At 41.7% G+C, this 18,871-nt stretch overlaps 1 protein-coding gene across 1 annotated transcript; it reads right to left on the bottom strand.

The window, feature by feature from the left end:
- Window positions 1-211: 211 nt before the first annotated feature.
- On the bottom strand, window positions 212-18,381 carry LOC131722929 (monocarboxylate transporter 3-like). The gene is made up of 5 exons (XM_059016072.1): window positions 18,007-18,381; window positions 7,850-8,075; window positions 7,317-7,460; window positions 5,945-6,790; window positions 212-5,028 (listed from the first exon to the last, which is right to left on the bottom strand). The coding sequence occupies exons 2-5, from the start codon at window positions 8,061-8,063 to the stop codon at window positions 4,730-4,732; spliced, it is 1,503 nt and encodes a 500-aa protein (XP_058872055.1). The 5' UTR covers window positions 8,064-8,075; window positions 18,007-18,381; the 3' UTR covers window positions 212-4,729.
- Between the last annotated feature and the right edge of the window lie 490 nt (window positions 18,382-18,871).

An 18,871-nucleotide genomic window follows, 5' to 3' on the forward strand; every position in this document is an offset into this window, starting at 1 on the left:
TTTTATTTGCCATGTTTTGAAACAGTTCTCTCTGAATTGCTGTCTTTATATTCACCCCTATTGTAATACTTTGTATATATTCTCACAATTTTTTGGTCACTGGATTAGTTTTGTTGAAGGCATGTGTCAAGAAAGTGCTGTGAAGACATGATTTAGCAAAGTAGTTGTACTATGTTGACCTCTTTTCTGTACATTTCTGGTGGAGCAACAACATGAATGACCAAGGAAGAGCAGCAGTAGGACGTTGCATAGGTAGGGCAGCAGTGTGGAGTAGTGGTTAGGGCTCTGGACTCTTGACCGTAGGGTCGTGGGTTCAATCCCTGGTTGGGGACACTGTTGCTGTACCCTTGAGCAAGGTACTTTACCTAGATTGCTCCAGTAAAAACCCAACTGTATAAATGGGCAATTGTATGTAAAAAATAATGTGTAAAAAAATAATGTGATATCTTGTAACAATTGTAAGTCGTCCTGGATAAGGGCGTCTGCTAAGAAATAAATAATAATAATAATAGTGGTTCTCCAGGTGAGACTAAAGCTAAAGTAACAAGAAACCATTTTTTCAGGAACAGTGGCTTGAAACTTGGAGAGTTTGAGTTGCTGTATTGAAAGTCTCACTTGGTGTGCCATGCAATGGGCTGAAACCAAGTTCCAAGCTACAAAGCAGCTTCCTGTTCCCTCAGCATGATAAACTGGGATTGTTAAAGAAGTAATGACCTTAGACTAGCACATGGGTACTCAAAAGGTTTTTATCCACAGGTACTTTTTTTTTTCTCAAGGTTGAAGCCATGGTCACTTTTCTCTTGATATTAAGAGCATGGTGTAGCACATTGTAATCACTTCAGTTCCCCAGTCAAGTACAGTACATCAGTATTTCAGACGATGCAGCTGCTGTCACGGCACATTTGCAGTTTAGATGCTCTTCTGACAGGAGAGAATTACAACACTTACAGGGGTAGAAAGTTGTCCATTAAAAATGTGTTTATGAAAAATGCTGAGCAGCATAATACTTTACAATGACAATACAATAAGTTTCATACCGAACAGTTTCAGCGCAATCATCAGCAACTTAACAGTTTAGAAAATGGCATATAATGTATTTCCTAACCTAACAACTGTCTTTGACATCTGTTAAATTTGCATGCTTACAACTGACTAACCTTCACGCACAGTGTCATACACTTTAAACTTTACTGAAGACTGTGACCAATCTTTTACAAAGGATGCCTTTTATTGTCAAGATATTTGACATCTTACCTGTTTAATATAGAATTTTGTGTGTTCCATAGTTCTATATTGTTGTTTCAGTTTAGATCATAATCTACCATGATAACAGCTGAATTGCTGAAACGAGGTTGTTTGAAACAAACATGCAGCTGTAGTTCCTTCCCTCTGTAAAACTGTTGTATTGATGCACTGGGAACTACAGTTACAAACCCAGAAGGAGTTTTAAACATAATTTAGCAATCTCAGAATAAACAGCAACAGGAAATTATGCATTAAACAGGTAATACAATGCAAATACAAATATTTTGAAAATACAGGTTGTATAAAAGTACCTCTTTACAGATGTTCCCAAGAAACTACATTTAAAAAGGTAAACTAACTTGTTATATAAATCTATTGTATGGCCAAGACTTAAAATTAAAAAAGGTAAATTACATACCTAAGTCATATTAACAGTACTGTTACTATCAGTCCATATCAAACCATCATTTTTTTATACATTAAAGATCACTATAATTGCATCCTACATCTTGCCGTCATTTGTAACACGTTTTATCAATAAAATACAGGGTGCTTAAAGCAAGCAGACTAACTTAGGGACTAGAAAATCCCAGAGAACTCAAATGAGTTCCAATTCCTGCATACTCAGCAGAAGATCCAGCGAACACATTTAAATGACCTGAACAAATTGGACTGATCACTACCCTGTGTGCTGAGGGGGAGTGAGGAAGGAAATGGGAGTGAGGGATAAAGGAAGGGGTAAAGGTTGAAGTGGGCAGGGGGAGACAAGTAGCCCAATTCACGGGGAGTCCGCTGGGCTGTAAGGATAGAGCAGAGGAAACAAATGAGCTGTTAGTAAGACGGGGGCCAAGGATAGAGGCTTAGATAGGACCCCACTTAAATTAAGATAGAAAGAGATCCCGACTGCTGAGCTCTCCTTTTGCCGAGGATGGAGCTTGGTCGAAGGTAGCGTTCCTGAGGATCTGAAAAGGAGAATAGAAAAGCATTCCTTTACTGGTCTGGTGCTGCCCTTGCATGAGGTGAGGCTCGGTCCTCCAAAGCTCCCGCAAGGAATCTGGGGCAGAAAGATGGGTTAGTCTGTGACTGGGCACTGAGAGCTTAAAGCGGGCCATGTCCCTAGCGAATGAAGGACCGCGCCTCACATGACGCGGTAGAAAAAGCGCATGAGCTGTGAAAGAATAGTGTGGCCGGGGGGTCCCCTCTGACTCACTCGGTGAGAACCCCCGTAGAGCGAGGTCAAGGTATTATAGCGGCATGAGGTCGGGGGAGTGAATCTGCACTTACCCTCCCAAAGGAATGACCCCCGGCTCCCCCGCAGAGACGCTCACCGTGAGACAAACAATAGAGTTGCGCCAGTGCATAACAGAAAAGAAACAGCTGGAAAAGATGGGACAGGATGGGACATACGAGACAAACTGGAGAGGTTGAAATAGTGTTAGTGTGGTATGGTTATGTGATTACCTGCCGCTCAGTCGAGAGGAAAAAAACCCTTTCTAGAGGGGAAAACATCTGGCAGCCTTTGCGGTCAGGTAGCCCCCACTCCGGGCATGCTAGCTGGTGGATTTTGCTATGTCGGTAGGGGATGAACGGATGTATGAATCAACTGCTGCAGAGGACCAGCGCCCCACGCTTCATGACCGGACGGATATCGATGTTGGCTCTGGCTGCGGAAGTACCTGCTCGATCGGAAATGATTGGGGAGAAAGCTGGTTCTGGAGACAAAAGTGGCGAGACCATCCTATGTGTTAGTTAATTTGGGATTGATCAGTGGTTTGCTACCATCATGTCTGCTTGGAATGGAAAAGGTGAACTCACATTTCAGAGATTTGGGTTTCATAGCTCCAGTCATTCTCCTAATAGTGGAACTCCTTAACACATAATCGACAGATTTCCAGTCTCGTACCATGCCTCTCACCATGTATTAATGTTTGTAGTATTTGGAAGGATGAGCGGACATATGACTAGATTGCTGAGGAAGTCAAGTGGAAATGGCTGCCATGATCCGAGTATTGGAGGTAAGCTGGAGCGCTGGAGGAGGACAGTTGTAGATTTAAGCTGTAAACTAAAGTAACTTTTGCGTGCTGCAAGAGGAAGTCGAGATCTGCTGTAGTGAGGAGCTGAGTGCTGTCAGTAGCATGCAGTGGCCCAGCTGTAGAAAGCAGAGATCTGCTGAAGCAGTTATCTGTACTAGTGAATGGTGGACTGCCATTCGGTAGTGTGCAGTGGCCTGCTGTAGAGCGCAGAGATCTGCTGAATGTGGATATTGGTCTTTGAGTGTTAAAGCAGTTTAGATGGAGCCGAAGATGGGGCTGGCTTCGGGCAGAAATAAAGAATGCAAAGATCTGAGAACACTGCATAACCTGAGGTTGAAGAATGCATTGCTCTGAGGCTGCTGTGAAACCTATTGATTTGATCAGGAGCAGTCTATCAGTGTATTGTCCATTGCAGGGTAGGAGGGCGCCATGACAGAAACGTTGATAATAGTAAGACATGGTTTCCATATCCGTCACGTGTCTCACATCGAATGAAATATTAACTCTGAAACCGATCCTGATTTGAAAATACATGACTTTCTCAATGATAGAGGACCCGCTAAAATGTATAGAACTTGTGGTGTTATACTGCCATCTAGAGGTTATGATTAGAATAAACCGCTAACTTTAGAAAGTGATTCAGGGTAGAATATTTGATTATTGTGATTAATAGCCCTCGTGGTTGGAATGTTTATCCTAAATGCTCTGATGCTGTATCATGATTGGATTTTGACAGAGGGAGGTAGAATGTGCTTGAGAAACAGGCAGCATGGTGTAGCAGATATAAAAGGTACAATAAATATTGAACAATGCCATACTAGCGCTTCCAGACAGGAATTTGATATTGTTGTCGTGCATGGTTTTTAAAAGTTAGGCGAGTAGCCAATCCTTATAAAATAGCTGCTCTGAAGGCTGTGCCTGCTGATGGGGTGTTTTCATCTCCATAATGCTGGGACAGCGGGTCTGGTTGCTGGGAGAAGTCTGCATTAGAAGTAGACGGTACTGAGTTTCCATCGGAGTAATAAATGAGATATTGTTGAGGAGAATCCAGCAGAGTTTTCCTGATCTAAATTGGAGTTGGTTCATGCTGAAAATTAAGAGTTTGAAATTTTGCGCAGAGAACAGGTCGCAGTGTATGCAAGAAAGCAAAACACTAGACAGAGGAGGAGTGTGAGATTGGGGTTTAAATAGGAGGTTAATGATGATCGACGTTAATTTATTAAGCTGCCCAGATACCACCACCCGAAATTTTCCCCTAAGGCTAACATTAAAAGCACCTAGCCTAAAGTGTTAAACAACACAAGGACATATTTCTAAAAACGAATCTTAAATTCCTAAAACAATATCAATGAAGCATATGCCACTTTTCTGCTCTCTCTCACAATTATAATCATATTTGATTTCTAATTCATGTTCAAAATGACTGAACAGTGCAAGACCACTTTGTTTTTCTAAAAACTCTCCCTCTCCACTTTGTGATCGAGATTCAGCCGCATTTCCTCTTCCTGCAAAACCTCGCCCTCATCCATCATCTGAGCATCGCTATTGGCAGGGCGAGGATTTGAAGAGTCACCCAATGGGTACGGTGCCTCACCATCTGATCCCACCCTTGGAGGCGGATCTGCGGTGCGCTCATCCCGACTAATGCAGCAAAAGGAAGCCACGCACAGGAAGACAGCGGCAGCTATCAACTCCGAGCCGGCCATGTAGAAAATCAGCTCGTAGTTCTTAAAGGCGTCTACCAGGCATCCTGCGATCAAGGAAAAAAAACATGAGAGGAACATTATTAAAGGAGTGCTCTACCAGGTGTCCTGCGATCAGGGAATAAAAACACGAGAGGAACATTATTAAAAGAGTGTTCTACCAGGCGTCCTGCGATCAGGGAATAAAAACACAAGAGGAACATTATTAAGAGAGTGCTCTACCAGGAGTCCTGCGATCAGGGAATAAAACACAAGAGGAACATTATTAAAAGGAGTGCTTTACCAGAGTGCTCTACCAGGAGTCCTGCGATCAGGGAATAAAAACACGAGTGGAACATTATTAAAAGAGTGCTCTACCAGGCGTCCTGCGATCAGGGATTAAAAACATGAGAGGAACATTATTAAAAGAGTGCTCTACCAGGAGTCCTGCGATCAGGGAATAAAAACACGAGAGGAACATTATTAAAAGGAGTGCTTTACCAGAGTGCTCTACCAGGAGTCCTGCGATCAGGGAATAAAAACACGAGTGGAACATTATTAAAAGAGTGCTCTACCAGGCGTCCTGCGATCAGGGAATAAAAACATGAGAGGAACATTATTAAAAGAGTGCTCTACCAGGAGTCCTGCGATCAGGGAATAAAAACACAAGAGGAACATTATTAAAAGGAGTGCTTTACCAGAGCGCTCTACCAGGAGTCCTGCGATCAGGGAATAAAAACACAAGAGGAACATTACTAAAGGAGTGCTCTACCAGGCGTCCTGCGATCAGGAAATAAAAACATGACAGGAACATTATTATTATTGCATTTTCATCAGGTGAAACTGGAGAAAGAACGAATATGAAATAACACAAAGAGATTTCAAGAGAACCATGGTGCTGTCCTCATGAGACATTGCATAGCCCAATGAGACGAATAAGAGGACAATCCCTGCCATTGTGGAATAAGAATTAATAAGCGTTACCTGCAGAGGGAGGCCCAATCAGCACCGCAAACGCCTCTATCAGGAGCACCAGACCCAGAGCGCTGGAGAACTTCTGAGACCCGACGATCCCCATGAGGACCTCGAACTGCAGGGCCCCAACCATGCCATACGAGACCCCGAAGAACATGCAGAACACCACCAGCCCTGTGTAGCTCGACGCCTTGGCCGAACAAACATCAGTGAGCCCGTTAAAGAGCAGAGCAAAACTGAAGAAGTAGGCAACCTTGGGTCTGACCCACTTCAGGCCAGCAATGACCCCGCAGGTGGGCCGGGCGAAGATATCAATGAACCCGATGATGGACAACAGGAAGGCAGCCTCGCGGTCGGGGACTCCCATATCCTTGGCGTAGTTCACCAAGAGGATTGTGGGTACGAACAGTCCTAAGACGGTGATAAATTTTGTTACAGTGTATATCACAAACGCTCGGTCACGGAAGACGCTGAAATCCAAGAGCTTCTTCTTCTGCTTCTTGACCTTGTTCTTTCCAACCCTCTCTTCCTCTGCCGTTCCCCCCTCTTTCATGGGCAGCATCTCCCTCAGCTCCCGGGGATCCCTGGATGTGCCCGAAGCCAGAACCCGTCTCCTGGACTCCAGAGGTCTCATTATGGCCCCGCAGGTGCAGCAGTTCAGCAGCAGCCCCCCCATAATGAGGAAGCCCCCCCTCCAGCCAAACCGGTCTTGCAAGACCTGACCCAGAGGAGACAGGGCCGAGAGAAAGACCGGGCTCCCGGCAGCAGCGAGGCCATTGGCCAGGGGACGGCGCTTGTCGAAGTAGCTGCCCAGCATGATCAGAGAGGGCTGGAAGTTTAGGGCTAGACCCAGACCTGAGAAGAGAAAGAGGAACAAGGTTAGCTGTTATAAAGGGCTGCATGTTTTTTTTCTTAAGGTTTTCTGGTGCTACATGTGATAGGTTGATGAAACGTTAAACAATTTAGTCTAGAAACTAGAAGGGTTAGGGGGATAAAAAAAAAAAAAATCTTATAAAGACATGAACCAAGTCAAGCCCAGTCCGTTTTTCAAATTGAGCAGAGAGACCAGGACCAGGCTGAGTGGAATCACATTTAAGACAGAGGGTAAGAGGCGTTTGTTCACACATAGGGTGGTGGGTGTTTGGAATGGGTAGTCAAGCCAGGTTGTTACTAGTTTCTTGGGAGCCTTCAAGAACAGACTGGATGGGGTTCTGGGATTGATCCAGGAGTGCTGATGGGCTGACTGACCTCCTCTCCTTTTTGGATGTTTTCTTACTACTTCTTATTTGGCTCTTCAGGGTAGTGGAGATACTTCAGGATGCTGTCATGATGGACCAGTTGCTAAAGATCACCTTCTAGACTAGACCCAACCTCTCCTTACCAGTCACCACTCCAGCAGTCAGGTAGAGTTCTAGTATGTTCGTGGTGAAAGAGGCGAGGACCATCCCTGCTGAAGCCAGCAAACCTCCAATCAGCATGACAGGACGACAGCCAAACTTGTTCACCAGTATACTGGAGACTGGACCTGCCAACGGGAAGAGGTTAAACCTACAAGGAAATCTGTGACTATTACATAACAGTCATTAATGTTGGTGACTATGGACCAGTAATTTGAACAGAAGGCTTTAGGCAAGAGAACCGTGAACAGAAGTAAATATGATATATGATACGAGACACCCTACACACGAGGCGTTAACTCACTATAAATTAAAAAGAATATTTTACTACATAAAAACTGCATAAAAAGTTTTTTTTGTTTTTTTAAGCTTTGGGCCATATATTCTAAGCACAGGATCTGCTCACAAGATAAGACGCACTGGAATTATTTTGACAAATCCTGAGCTGTGACTGGTTGATTTCTCGTGATGTATAATAAAATGGCCGGGGTGCTGCATGTTAAACACACTCCCCTACCCGTCCCGTAGAGCATCGCCAGCATGATGGAGGAGATCCAGGCAGTGTCGCTGTAGCCCACTTGGAAGTCTTTCATCAGCTCCTTGAAGTAGACGCTGACGGCCTTGGGGAAGGCGTAGGAGAACCCAGTGATGACGAAGCAGCTGAGCAGCACCATCCAGCCCCAGCCACCATCGGGGGGCTTCACCAGGACCCTCTCGTCATGAAACCCCATTCCCTACGCACCCTGGAACACAGACAGGCACTCGTTAAACTGTCATTTCAGTATGACCCCCCACCCACTCCTGCAACCCAGAAGCCTCCGCTCTCCACCATGTCATTTTCCAGCACATTTGTTACAACCTGTTTGGATGATAGAGGAAGCAGACTTTTATTAGATACAATCTTCTTTTTTAGATAAAATCTTCTTTTATTAGATGCAATCTTCTTGCTAACTTGCTAAAATTGTCTGATTTCTATTTAATCTCTGGTTAACTACCCCACCCCCCTGTAAAGGACATTTTCCTAACATCTTACTAACTGGTATCCCTTTCTATGTGTTGAAGTTTATATTGTGACCCCTCTATAGCACAAACAGGATCCTTGCAGGTTTCATTCACTTTATTTTTAGTGGAAAGGAGTGCCAAAATATTATATAACAAGATTTCCATTACACGAGAGTAGATGTTAAAACTTCATGCTGATTTGAACTCGGCTCTCGCCAAGATAAGCACCAACTAAGACGTAGCTTTACAGTAAACTAATGTGATCCATATGTGTCTCCATTCATTTGTGCTTCATTCCATATGGTGATGTAGATATCCTTCTGTCTGGTGTTAATGGCTGAAGTGTAATGCTGGCTCCAGGGATCAGCTTATTTTGCCTCCCTGGCGCATCAGCACACACAACGGCTGCGATGCTGGCTCCGGGGATCAACCACAGTGCGGCCTCCCCAGTGCATCAGCATGACAACCGTCTGGATTGAGCTAAGTAGGGTACATACCTGGGGTCTACAAGTGGGCACCTTCCATCCTCAGTGTTTTGTTGACTAGCCCACGACACCTCAAGAGGGCTCGACGGTGATTCTGGTGTCCCAGCATCACCCCCCTCAGTCCCCCACTCAACTCAGCCCAGCTTACTTACCTGTACATCAGCGTTTCTTTCTTTCTATTGTGCTTGAGATCCCCAGCCAGAATCTTTCCGTCTCAACCACAGCCAGTTGCTGCTCCTCTCTGCTGCTTCAGATAAGTTCTTCACTGTGCGACGCAACTCTTGGCTACTGAATCCGATGTCTCTGAGAAACCGGGTTGTAGAAGTGTGCCACAAATCCTCGACAACCCACCTCCACTGGGTAAACCCGGACTCTCCATCCTCGCTGTTCCGCTTCAGTGGCTAGTTGAGCATACCGCAGTTTCTTCCTCTCATACGCCTCATCTACAGCATCCTCCCATGGCACTGTTAACTCTACCAGGTGAACAAGGCGTGCTGATCCAGACCACAAGACAATATCTGGTCGAAGGTTAGTGGTGGCAATCTCAGGTCGAAAAATAAGCCATTGACCAACATCTGCCAGCATTTTCCAGTCTCTAGCAGCTTCCAATTGTCCTGGGCGAGGATTGGATTTAAGACCTTTTTTTAGTGGTTGCTCTCCTGGGCAGAGGAATGTTGTCTTTTGTGTGTAATGTTTTGATGGAACAGGTGGCAACTTATTGGTCATGTTACGCTTGTCTCCAATGCTAAGGCAAAACATCGCAGCATCTGGTCATGGCGCCAAGTAAACCGTCCTTGGCTAAAAGCCACCTTCATCCTGTCAAAATGTGCCTTAATGTTGCAGGTGATGAACACAAAGGACATGAGGGATCGTCTCCTACCCAGAGGTTTAGGTTCTGTGGTGATGGGAGAACATCATATGTTGACCTGATGAGGAAACTGATCCTGCTATGTTCCATTGACCATAGGACTTGCCAGTCAATCTTGCGTTGTTCCACACTCTCCCATCTCATCCATTCTCCCTGCTTGGCCTGGGAAATGGCCTTTATACACCTCATTCTCTCCTCCTGCTTTTGCACCTCATTGACTACCAGCTTCCTCCTTTGAGCTGGGGCTGCATTGTGCCATGTAGTAGGAGCTGAACTGAGACCAAGACCCCCTCTTCCATGCTGAACTTGCCCCATGATATCACCAATTCGAAGGGCAGCCTTTGTATCTTCCACAGCTTTCTTTGCCGCCTACTTTCTTCCAGTTTTCAACACAGGTGCTGCCTCCCTTACGCATTTGTCGCGTGACTCTACTAAAGTAATTTCCAGTCTGACCTTGGCGCACTTAAACTCCTCAGTTAGAGCAGAGACTGGTAGCTGCAGTATTCCTTTACCATAAAGTCCCACTTTGCTGAGGCAGCGTGGAACTCCCAACCATTTCCTGATGTATGAACTGATTAAAGCTTCCAGCTTCTCTACTGTTGTCAAAGAATCCTCGTACACAGTCAGTGGCCACAGCAACCTCGGCAGTAGACCAAACTGAAAGCACCAGAGTTTTAGTTTTGCCTGGTAGAGCGCTGCTGTCTATGCTCTTCAACCCTTCCACTGCTTGTTGTCTAACTTCTCCCACATGAACAAGATTCATTAATTGTCCCAAGGACAGGATTTTATAAATGAAGTGTTTTTTTTCAGTTAAAAAATCTATTAGTATGGTACCTAATTTGTTTACTCCAGGCTTTTCTATTATTCATTTACAATTACCAATGCCTGCTCAGTACACCCCTTATATAAAACACCTTTCTTTTTATTACGGGATAACATCCTCCCACAACACTAAGAACATAAGAACATAAGAAATTTTACAAACGTGAGGAGGCCATTCAGCCCATCTTGCCCATTTGGTTGTTAGTAGCTTATTGATCCCAGAATCTCATCAAGCAGCTTCTTGAAGGATCCCAGAGTGTCAGCTTCAACATCATTACTGGGGAGTTGGAATGCCCCTTTATCTAATCTCCATTTGTGACCCCTGGTCCTTTTTTCTTTTGTTCAGGTCAAAAAAGTCACCTGGGTCGACATTGTCTATACCTTTTAGGATTTTTAATGTTTGAATCAGATCGCCGCGTAGTCTTCTTTGTTCAAGACTGAATAGATTCAGTTATTTTAGCCTGTCTGCATACGACATGCCTTTTAAACCTGGGATAATTCTGGTTGCTCTTCTTTGCACTCTTTCTAGAGCAGCAATATCCTTTTTGTAATGAGGTGACCAGAACTGAACACAATATTCTAGGTGAGGTCTTACTAACGCATTGTAAAGTTTTAACATTACTACCCTTGATTTAAATTCAAAAACTTCACAATATATCCGAGCATCTTGTTGGCTTTTTTTATAGCTTCCCCACATTGTTTAGATGAAGACATTTCTGAGTCAACATAAACTCCTAGGTTTTTTTCATAGTTCCCTTCTTCAATTTCAGTATCTCCCATATGATATTTATAATGCACATTTTTATTGCCTGCATGCAGTACTTTACACTTTTCTCTATTAAATGTAATTTGCCATGTGTCTGCCCAGTTCTGAATGCTGTCTAGATCAACTCTGTCTTGGTTATCGGTTTGTAAATAACTTCTTTCATTTCTTTGAGTACTACTGGGAGGATCTCATCCGGCCCAGGGGATTTGTTTATTTTAAGAGCTCCTAGTCCCTTTAACACTTCTGCCTCTGTTATGCTAAAGTTATTTAAAATTGGATAGGAACAGGTCGACATGTGGGGCATGTTGTCCGTGTCCTCCTTTGTAAAAACCTGTGAAAAGTAATCATTTAATATATTTGCTATTTTTTTTTCTTCATCTATGATTTTGCCATTTGTGTGTCTTAGACATTTAACCTCCTCTTTGAATGTTCTCTTGCTGTTATAATATTGGAAAAATATTTTGGAATTGGTTTTAGCCCCCTTAGCAATATTGATTTCTATCTCTCTGTTGGCCTTTCTAACTTCCTTTTTGACTTGTGTTTGCAGTTCCAAGTACTCTTTCTGTGTACTTTGTTTTTTGGTCCCTTTTAAACACTCTGTAAAGTGCCTTTTTTCGCTGAATATTTTTTTTTAATTGATCTATTAAACCATTTTGGCCATTTTGTTTTAGATTTAGATTTGTCTACTTTTGGGATGTAATTGTTTTGCGCCTCTAGTACTACATTTTTAAAAAACAGCCATCCTTTTTCTGTGGATGTTTTCTCTATTTTACTCCAATCTACTTCTGTTAGTCTCTGTTTCATACCTTCATAGTTTGCTTTTCTAAAATTGTAAACCTTAGCTTTTGTCATTACTTTTGGGGTTTTAAAAAATATTTCAAATGATACCACAGAGGGGTACGTGTGCTAGGAATGTGCCTGCCTGTACAACTGAACTGGCTAAGCATTCATTAATTCTTTTTAATAACCTCTATTCAGAGAGGAATCCATTAAACACTAAAACACCTTCATAGAGTATATGAGTTTTAACAGGAGCTAAAGCCTTGGTTTGGGCACGGCACTTCAGTCCAGCGTAATAGAGGGCTATTGTTTATGAGGTGGCTGAGGCCCAGGCCAGCAGACAACACAATCCTCCCAAGAGAGGGAGGGAGAGCAGAACTCATTTCAGCGATACTTGCATACCAGAACTGTCCGACTGTCTGGTTAAAAGAGCCACTCTGATGAACAGGGACTTCTTAGAGCTGAAAAAACTAATCTGTAGACCTATATTACTAACAGGAATAAAGAAAGAGCACATTGAACACAGTCCCAGTGTGTCTGCACTCTTTAACATGCGCTGTGTTTAAACAATTCAGTTTAACTGCATTTTGACAGAACCTGCTTCTACCACAGACTAGTGATAGTGAAGAGACTAGAACACTCTGAAGACTCCGTTTCTTTAAAACTGGACATTTGAGATCTAAATAACGAATGTCAAGTAATGGGATTCTTTCATTTGCTATAACCCCTTTAAAGTAGTGCTAACCAAAGTTTTAAAATCTGTATTAGCAATAGCAATGCCCCCACCACTTCAGATGCTTTTTATGGTCATTAACCATCCAGCTGCTCCCAATATTGACTGGCATGCTCTGAGCCACTTACTGCTTTACCCAGAAGACACTGCTGAAGTGAAATGATCTAGGAAGTGCAATAGAACAGATTAACCTAACATGTTAATAACATGCAATAAAATAAAAACATGTGTTTCTTTCAAAACTGCACATTTGAGACCCATGTGGCAAATTGACATGCACAATGGGTAAGAATTAGGGAATGATTTTGTCAGCTACAATCACTTTAAGATAAGACATATTAGCAAGAGCAAAAAAGTCCTCCCAGGAATTATAATAGAGACAGACACGTTGTACTGGAGGGTAGCTGGAGCAGCTCCAGCACTGCACTGTGTTCTGTGCTGTTGCACACGTCGGCACAAAGAACTTTATCAGCCAAATAAAGGCTGAATAGGAATTAATACCAGCGGATTACAGGGGCAGGTTGAGGATTATTCCTTTAGAATTTATAATGAGGCTGGGATTTGGACCTACGTAATTAGGGCTGACAACACAAAAGCAATTCTACCGGGAGAATGCAGAAGAGCGACCTTAGCAATGATCAGAAAACACTGCATTCACAGCTCTGCAGCTATAACTATAATAATGAGCACTGAAACACATACTCAGCTCTCCAACGCTGTCACTGTAATAACAAGCACTGAAACGCTCCATTCTCAGCTCCAGCGCTGTCACTGTAATAACGAGCACTGAAACACTCCATTCTCGTCTCTGCTGTACTGTCACTGTAATAACGAGCACTGAAACACTCCATTCTCAGCTCCAGCTCTGTCACTGTAATAACGAGCACTGAAACACTCCATTCTCGTCTCTGCTGCACTGTCACTGTAATAATGAGCACTGAAACACTCCATTCTCAGCACTCCAACGCTGTCATTGTAATAACGAGCTGAAACACTCCATTCTCAACACTCCAGCGCTGTCACTGTAATAATGAGCACTGAAACACTCCATTCTCAGCACTCCAACATTGTCATTATAATAACGAGCTGAAACACTCCATTCTCAGCACTCCAACGCTGTCATTGTAATAACGAGCTGAAACACTCCATTCTCAGCACTCCAGCGCTGTCATTGTAATATAGAGCACTGTAACTAAAAAATGGAGGAGTTAAGAAGAGCGACTTTCTTCACTGCCACCGTGCAACACATTTTAATAACGACATATGATCAAGTAAAAGATGTTTCCATTAAAAAAAAACAACAAAACAACCAAAAAAAAACACCACCATTGCCAATACAGCCATGGAGGCAGCCTGGCAAACAACAGCCGATGCAGTCAACGCGTAAGTAGACTGATTTACACCTCAAGCACTATGAATAATTTTGACTGAATGTAGTTAGGCCTATCTGTCAATATATCCCTGTGATTTAAAAAAAAAAAAATAATAATTAATTTCCACACCTGTCGTGTGTGTGTGAGAAAGAGAGACCCGCCAGATATAATATGCCATTTCCTGAAAAACGATATCGCTCATACAGGTTAGAAATCGGTATATTTCAGCGGGACTTGCCAACATCTACAGCTCCTGATAGGAAAGGTGCTGCCATTTTACTGTTGTTTTTTTTCTTCTAGATTTAAAAGTCAGGATTATTCTTTGTTATCCTGCACCGAAGCAGGTTTATTTAAGCATGATATGTTACCATGGTTAAGCCTGAGTTATTATTATCTTGTTTTGTGAAACCGAATAAGCCTGAATTTCAAATCTAAACGTGGAAGTTAGCCAGAAAACACCACGTTTGTGAAACAGGCCCCAGATGTACTTATTAATATATCTAGTGGAGTTCATGCCACTACAGATATTCAGAATTCTCTGCTCAGTGCAATTGTTACCGGTCAGTACCACATAAGAACGTAAGAAGAACATAAGAACATAAGAAAGTTTACAAACGAGAGGAGGCCATTCAGCCCATCTTGCTCGTTTGGTTGTTTGTAGCTTATTGATCCCAGAATCTCATCAAGCAGCTTCTTGAAGGATCCCAGGGTGTCAGCTTCAACAACATTACTGGGGAGTTGCTTCCAGACCCTCATTTCTCTGTGAGGGTCTGGATTTTGAGGTTTCTCCTCTAATCAGTACTTTCTGTTTTCTACATGTTAACCACGCCCTAATCCATGTGCAAGCATTTCCTTGAATCCCTACTGCGTTCAGTTTGAGAATTAATCTTTTATGCGGGACTTTGTCAAAAGCTTTCTGGAAATCTAAATAAACCATGTTGTATGCTTTGCAATTATCCATTGTCAATGTTGCATCCTCAAAAAAGTCAAGCAGGTTAGTTAGACACAATCTCCCTTTCCTAAAACCATGCTGACTGTCTCCCAGGATATTGTTACCATATAGGTAATTTTCCATTTTAGATCGTATTATAGTTTCCATAAGTTTACATATAATACAAGTCAGGCTTATTGGTCTGTAGTTACCTGGTTCGGTTTTGTCTCCCTTTTTGTGGATCGGTATTACGTTTGCAATTTTCCAGTCTGTCGGTACAACCCCTGTGTCAAGAGTACTATTGGGAGGATCTCATCCGGCACAGGGGATTTGTTTATTTTAAGAGCACCTAGTCCCTTTAACACTTCTGCCTCTGTTATGGTAAAGTTATTTAAAATTGGATAGGAACAGGTCGACATGTGGGCAGCAGTGTGGAGTAGTGGTTAGGGCTCTGGACTCTTGACCAGAGGGTTGTGGGTTCAATCCCCAGTGGGGGACACTGCTGTTGTACCCTTGAGCAAGGTACTTTACCTAGATTGCTCCAGTAAAAACCCAACTGTATAAATGGGTAATTGTATGTAAAAATAATGTGATATCTGTATAATGTGAAATAATGTATAATGTGATATCTTGTAACAATTGTAAGTCGCCCTGGATAAGGGCGTCTGCTAAGAAATAAATAATAATAATAATGTTGTCCGTGTCGTCCTTTGTAAAAACCTGTGAAAAGTATTCATTTAATATATTTGCTATTTTTTTTCTTCATCTATGATTTTGCCATTTGTGTCTCTTGACATTTAACATGGAAGCTTTTCTAAAGTCTACATTGTCAGAAGGACAGAATCAGAGCTTTTACACCCCTACAAGAAACTTTTCTGACATGAGTAAAAAGACCAAGATTCAGCGCAGAGTTGCAAGTTATCGTGAAGATGTTAACATGGAAAGTGTGCTTGCTCACCCTATCAGACTGGTACCTACATCTCTATTTCATGAGGATGGAACTATGAGAAAATCCAGTAAAGCTGAACTTGGTCATAAGCAATAAAAGTAACCAGCCTGCCTGAATACAACAAAGGCACCACACTATATATCTGAGATGCCATGGCTGTTATTCAATTCCAAAATGTTTTATGAATTGGTATCTGCTTATCTCGATCAGTTAATCAAAGGTTTTGAGAAGGCCAACAGAACAGTAGATGTGTTTGATAGGTATGATAATAAAGCATCTGTCAAAGCAATGTATTTGCTGAACTTCTCCTCCTGTTTACAGTTTTTCTTTTTTTTGTAGTAAAAGACTTGATTTTCAACTTTGCCTCTCTGGTATTTGTGACAAGGGAAGGACTTGTATTGAAAACACAAAATAAAAGAACCTGTGTGCACAGCATAATATTTTTATTCATTTATTTTATATATAAATGTTGGAATTTAATCCCAAATGCTGTAGCCGGCTACAACAAGCACTTTAAATTAATTACTATTACTGTTATCCAGAGTTACATATTGACATTTGCCCATGCCAGGAGAGGAGGGGTGCTGTAATCCCATAGCAGTTAATCAACTTGATGATGAAACTGCTGAAAATGAACATTAACATTAGAATTTGGCTGACCCTCAATTAATAGATATCCAAAATATATATCCAATAAACTATTTAGCAAAAATAATTGTTGTTTTATTCTCTCTTTTCAGAAATAAAGCATTACAGCAATGTTTTGTGTACCATAGTTTTGTATTGCTGCAAAAAAATTGGGAGTGATCATCATTAAGAAATCAAGGAAAAAATACATTTTGACACTAAATTCCAATTACATTTTCTCATTTATTAGTCAAATGACTTAAAGGTATAAAATATAAATATCACTACATTAAGGCTTAAAAAATGTCCCTGTGTTAGAACCAATACATTTGATTAATAAACTATATCATACAAATCTCAAGATTAATCAAACATGTAACAATTTGGTAATATGTATCATATAATATTTTCTTACTACATTGTTTTAAATGAGGTTTCTGTAAAAAGTAGAAAATGGTGATATAAAACATGAGGTTATAAAGTTTTAACATTGTGGATTTTTTGTGTTGCTCATACTTTTTCAATGTGTTTGTGTATTAGAAATATGCAACATTAAGTACAGTGGAACATTCTTTTGGAAGAGTGGAATGTTGGGGAGCAAAATGGAAAAAATACATAAAACATTAAAGGGCACTACTGGTAATAGGAGACTCTGATATGCCCAGATTGTCTTTAATATGATGAGGAAGACCTGTGTATTTAGTTGTATACATTGAATTAAGCATTTTGTATAACAGTTTTTATTACAAGACTAAAATATGTTGCAAATTCTATAGTCAAAATTGCCTCTCTTGGGGTGAAAGGGGTCAATATTTTTTATAGAGGAGGCCTCTAAGTGATTCAATTGTGTCAAATCAAAACTATAATGTTTCAACAACCCACCATTCCAATTTTGGTGAGAATGGTGTGATCCAGGGTAAATTCAGAGCTTGTTTTGTAATTTCAACGATTTTAATGGTTTTCAATGTGTAGTTATATTGCTTGAACCAATTTTTTTAAAAACTGGACCACAATGGCACAGTACAACAGGGTTAATTTTGATCTGGAGAAAGTTAACTTTAAAATGATGCATGCTGTAGCCGTGTGGCCAATGGGTACATTAAACTCCTTAAATAAAGCATTTTTCCAGGTTATCTGCTTGGTTATTACTTAATGATTCTAATATATCAGTGAAATGGTTTTAAATTTGATCAGGAATTTTTTTAACATATTTAAAGACAACCATAACTTAATATGATAATAAATTCGTCACAGCATTTTAAACCATTAATAAAAAAAGTGCCTGTATTAAAATGTAGCGTGACTGAGTTTCTTAAATCTGTTGAGGGTATTTCTTACCAGACTCCAGTCCAAGTTCGCTCTCGAGATTTTCTGTTTGAATGATTCAAAGTCTTGTAATAGCCGGTGGTGGTTGCTCAAGTCCAGACTTTGGCTTGCCTTCAGGTTTTCTGTTTAAAAGAATGTGAGATATACATCAGTTGTTCCTCCAGACTGCCTTCCTCATCTTGGTGGCAGTGAAGACTGGCAGCTTTCCCTCAGAACTGTTGTCCTCCAGCTCCCCTCTCTCCTGGTCACTACACTCGTCAGACAGAGCTGCCCCAGCTCCTCTACCTGGTCCCTATACTCTTCAGAGCTCTCCCAGCTCTTCTCCCCTGGTCCCTATGCTCTTCAGACAGTGCTACACATCATGGTTTTAGTTTTTCTAATTCCCTTGCTACCTCTGAACAGCTTGAAGCCTGTATCTGCTGTTCCTCCTACATGGAAAGTTTTAACTCACTTCTGACAGGCAGGTATTTCATTATTTGAATAAGTAACTTCCCTCCTTTGAGTAACCTGCCAACCACGCACCAATCTTTTAATACTCTTAATTGAAGTACAGCAGAACTACTGAGTTTCGGGGGGCAATAATCGAAGCAACAGGACTACACAATAACTGTAGGGAGTATGTTGGACCTGCAATATATTCTCGTTCTTTAAACTGTGTTCATCTAAACAAATCCTGGAGGAAATCAGAAAAGTCTGTACTGTACATTGGGAATGTTTCAATCTATAAAGACATGAATGAAATAACTCCTATCTGTGGCTGATGTTTAAACCCCTTCAATGCTTGCTGTTGTTCTAGAACGAGCCAACAGGCCTCCTTCCCACATTGGTCTACCGCAACCGTTTAAAAGCTGAGACATACCTCTTTCCATCCTGTTGA

Source organism: Acipenser ruthenus, chromosome 52 (assembly GCF_902713425.1).
Source record: "Acipenser ruthenus chromosome 52, fAciRut3.2 maternal haplotype, whole genome shotgun sequence".
Taxonomy (NCBI): domain Eukaryota; kingdom Metazoa; phylum Chordata; class Actinopteri; order Acipenseriformes; family Acipenseridae; genus Acipenser; species Acipenser ruthenus.

What these genes read in the sequence shown, in the direction of transcription:
- LOC131722929 (XM_059016072.1), bottom strand. Translation starts at nt 8,063, where the DNA reads ATGGGGTTTCATGACGAGAGGGTCCTGGTGAAGCCCCCCGATGGTGGC. An exon ending in GGCGATGCTCTACGGGACGG is followed by an intron (nt 7,461 to 7,849) that starts GTAGGGGAGTGT and finishes TCCCGTTGGCAG; the next exon opens with GTCCAGTCTCCAGTATACTG. An exon ending in GATTGGGCCTCCCTCTGCAG is followed by an intron (nt 5,029 to 5,944) that starts GTAACGCTTATT and finishes CCTTGATCGCAG; the next exon opens with GATGCCTGGTAGACGCCTTT.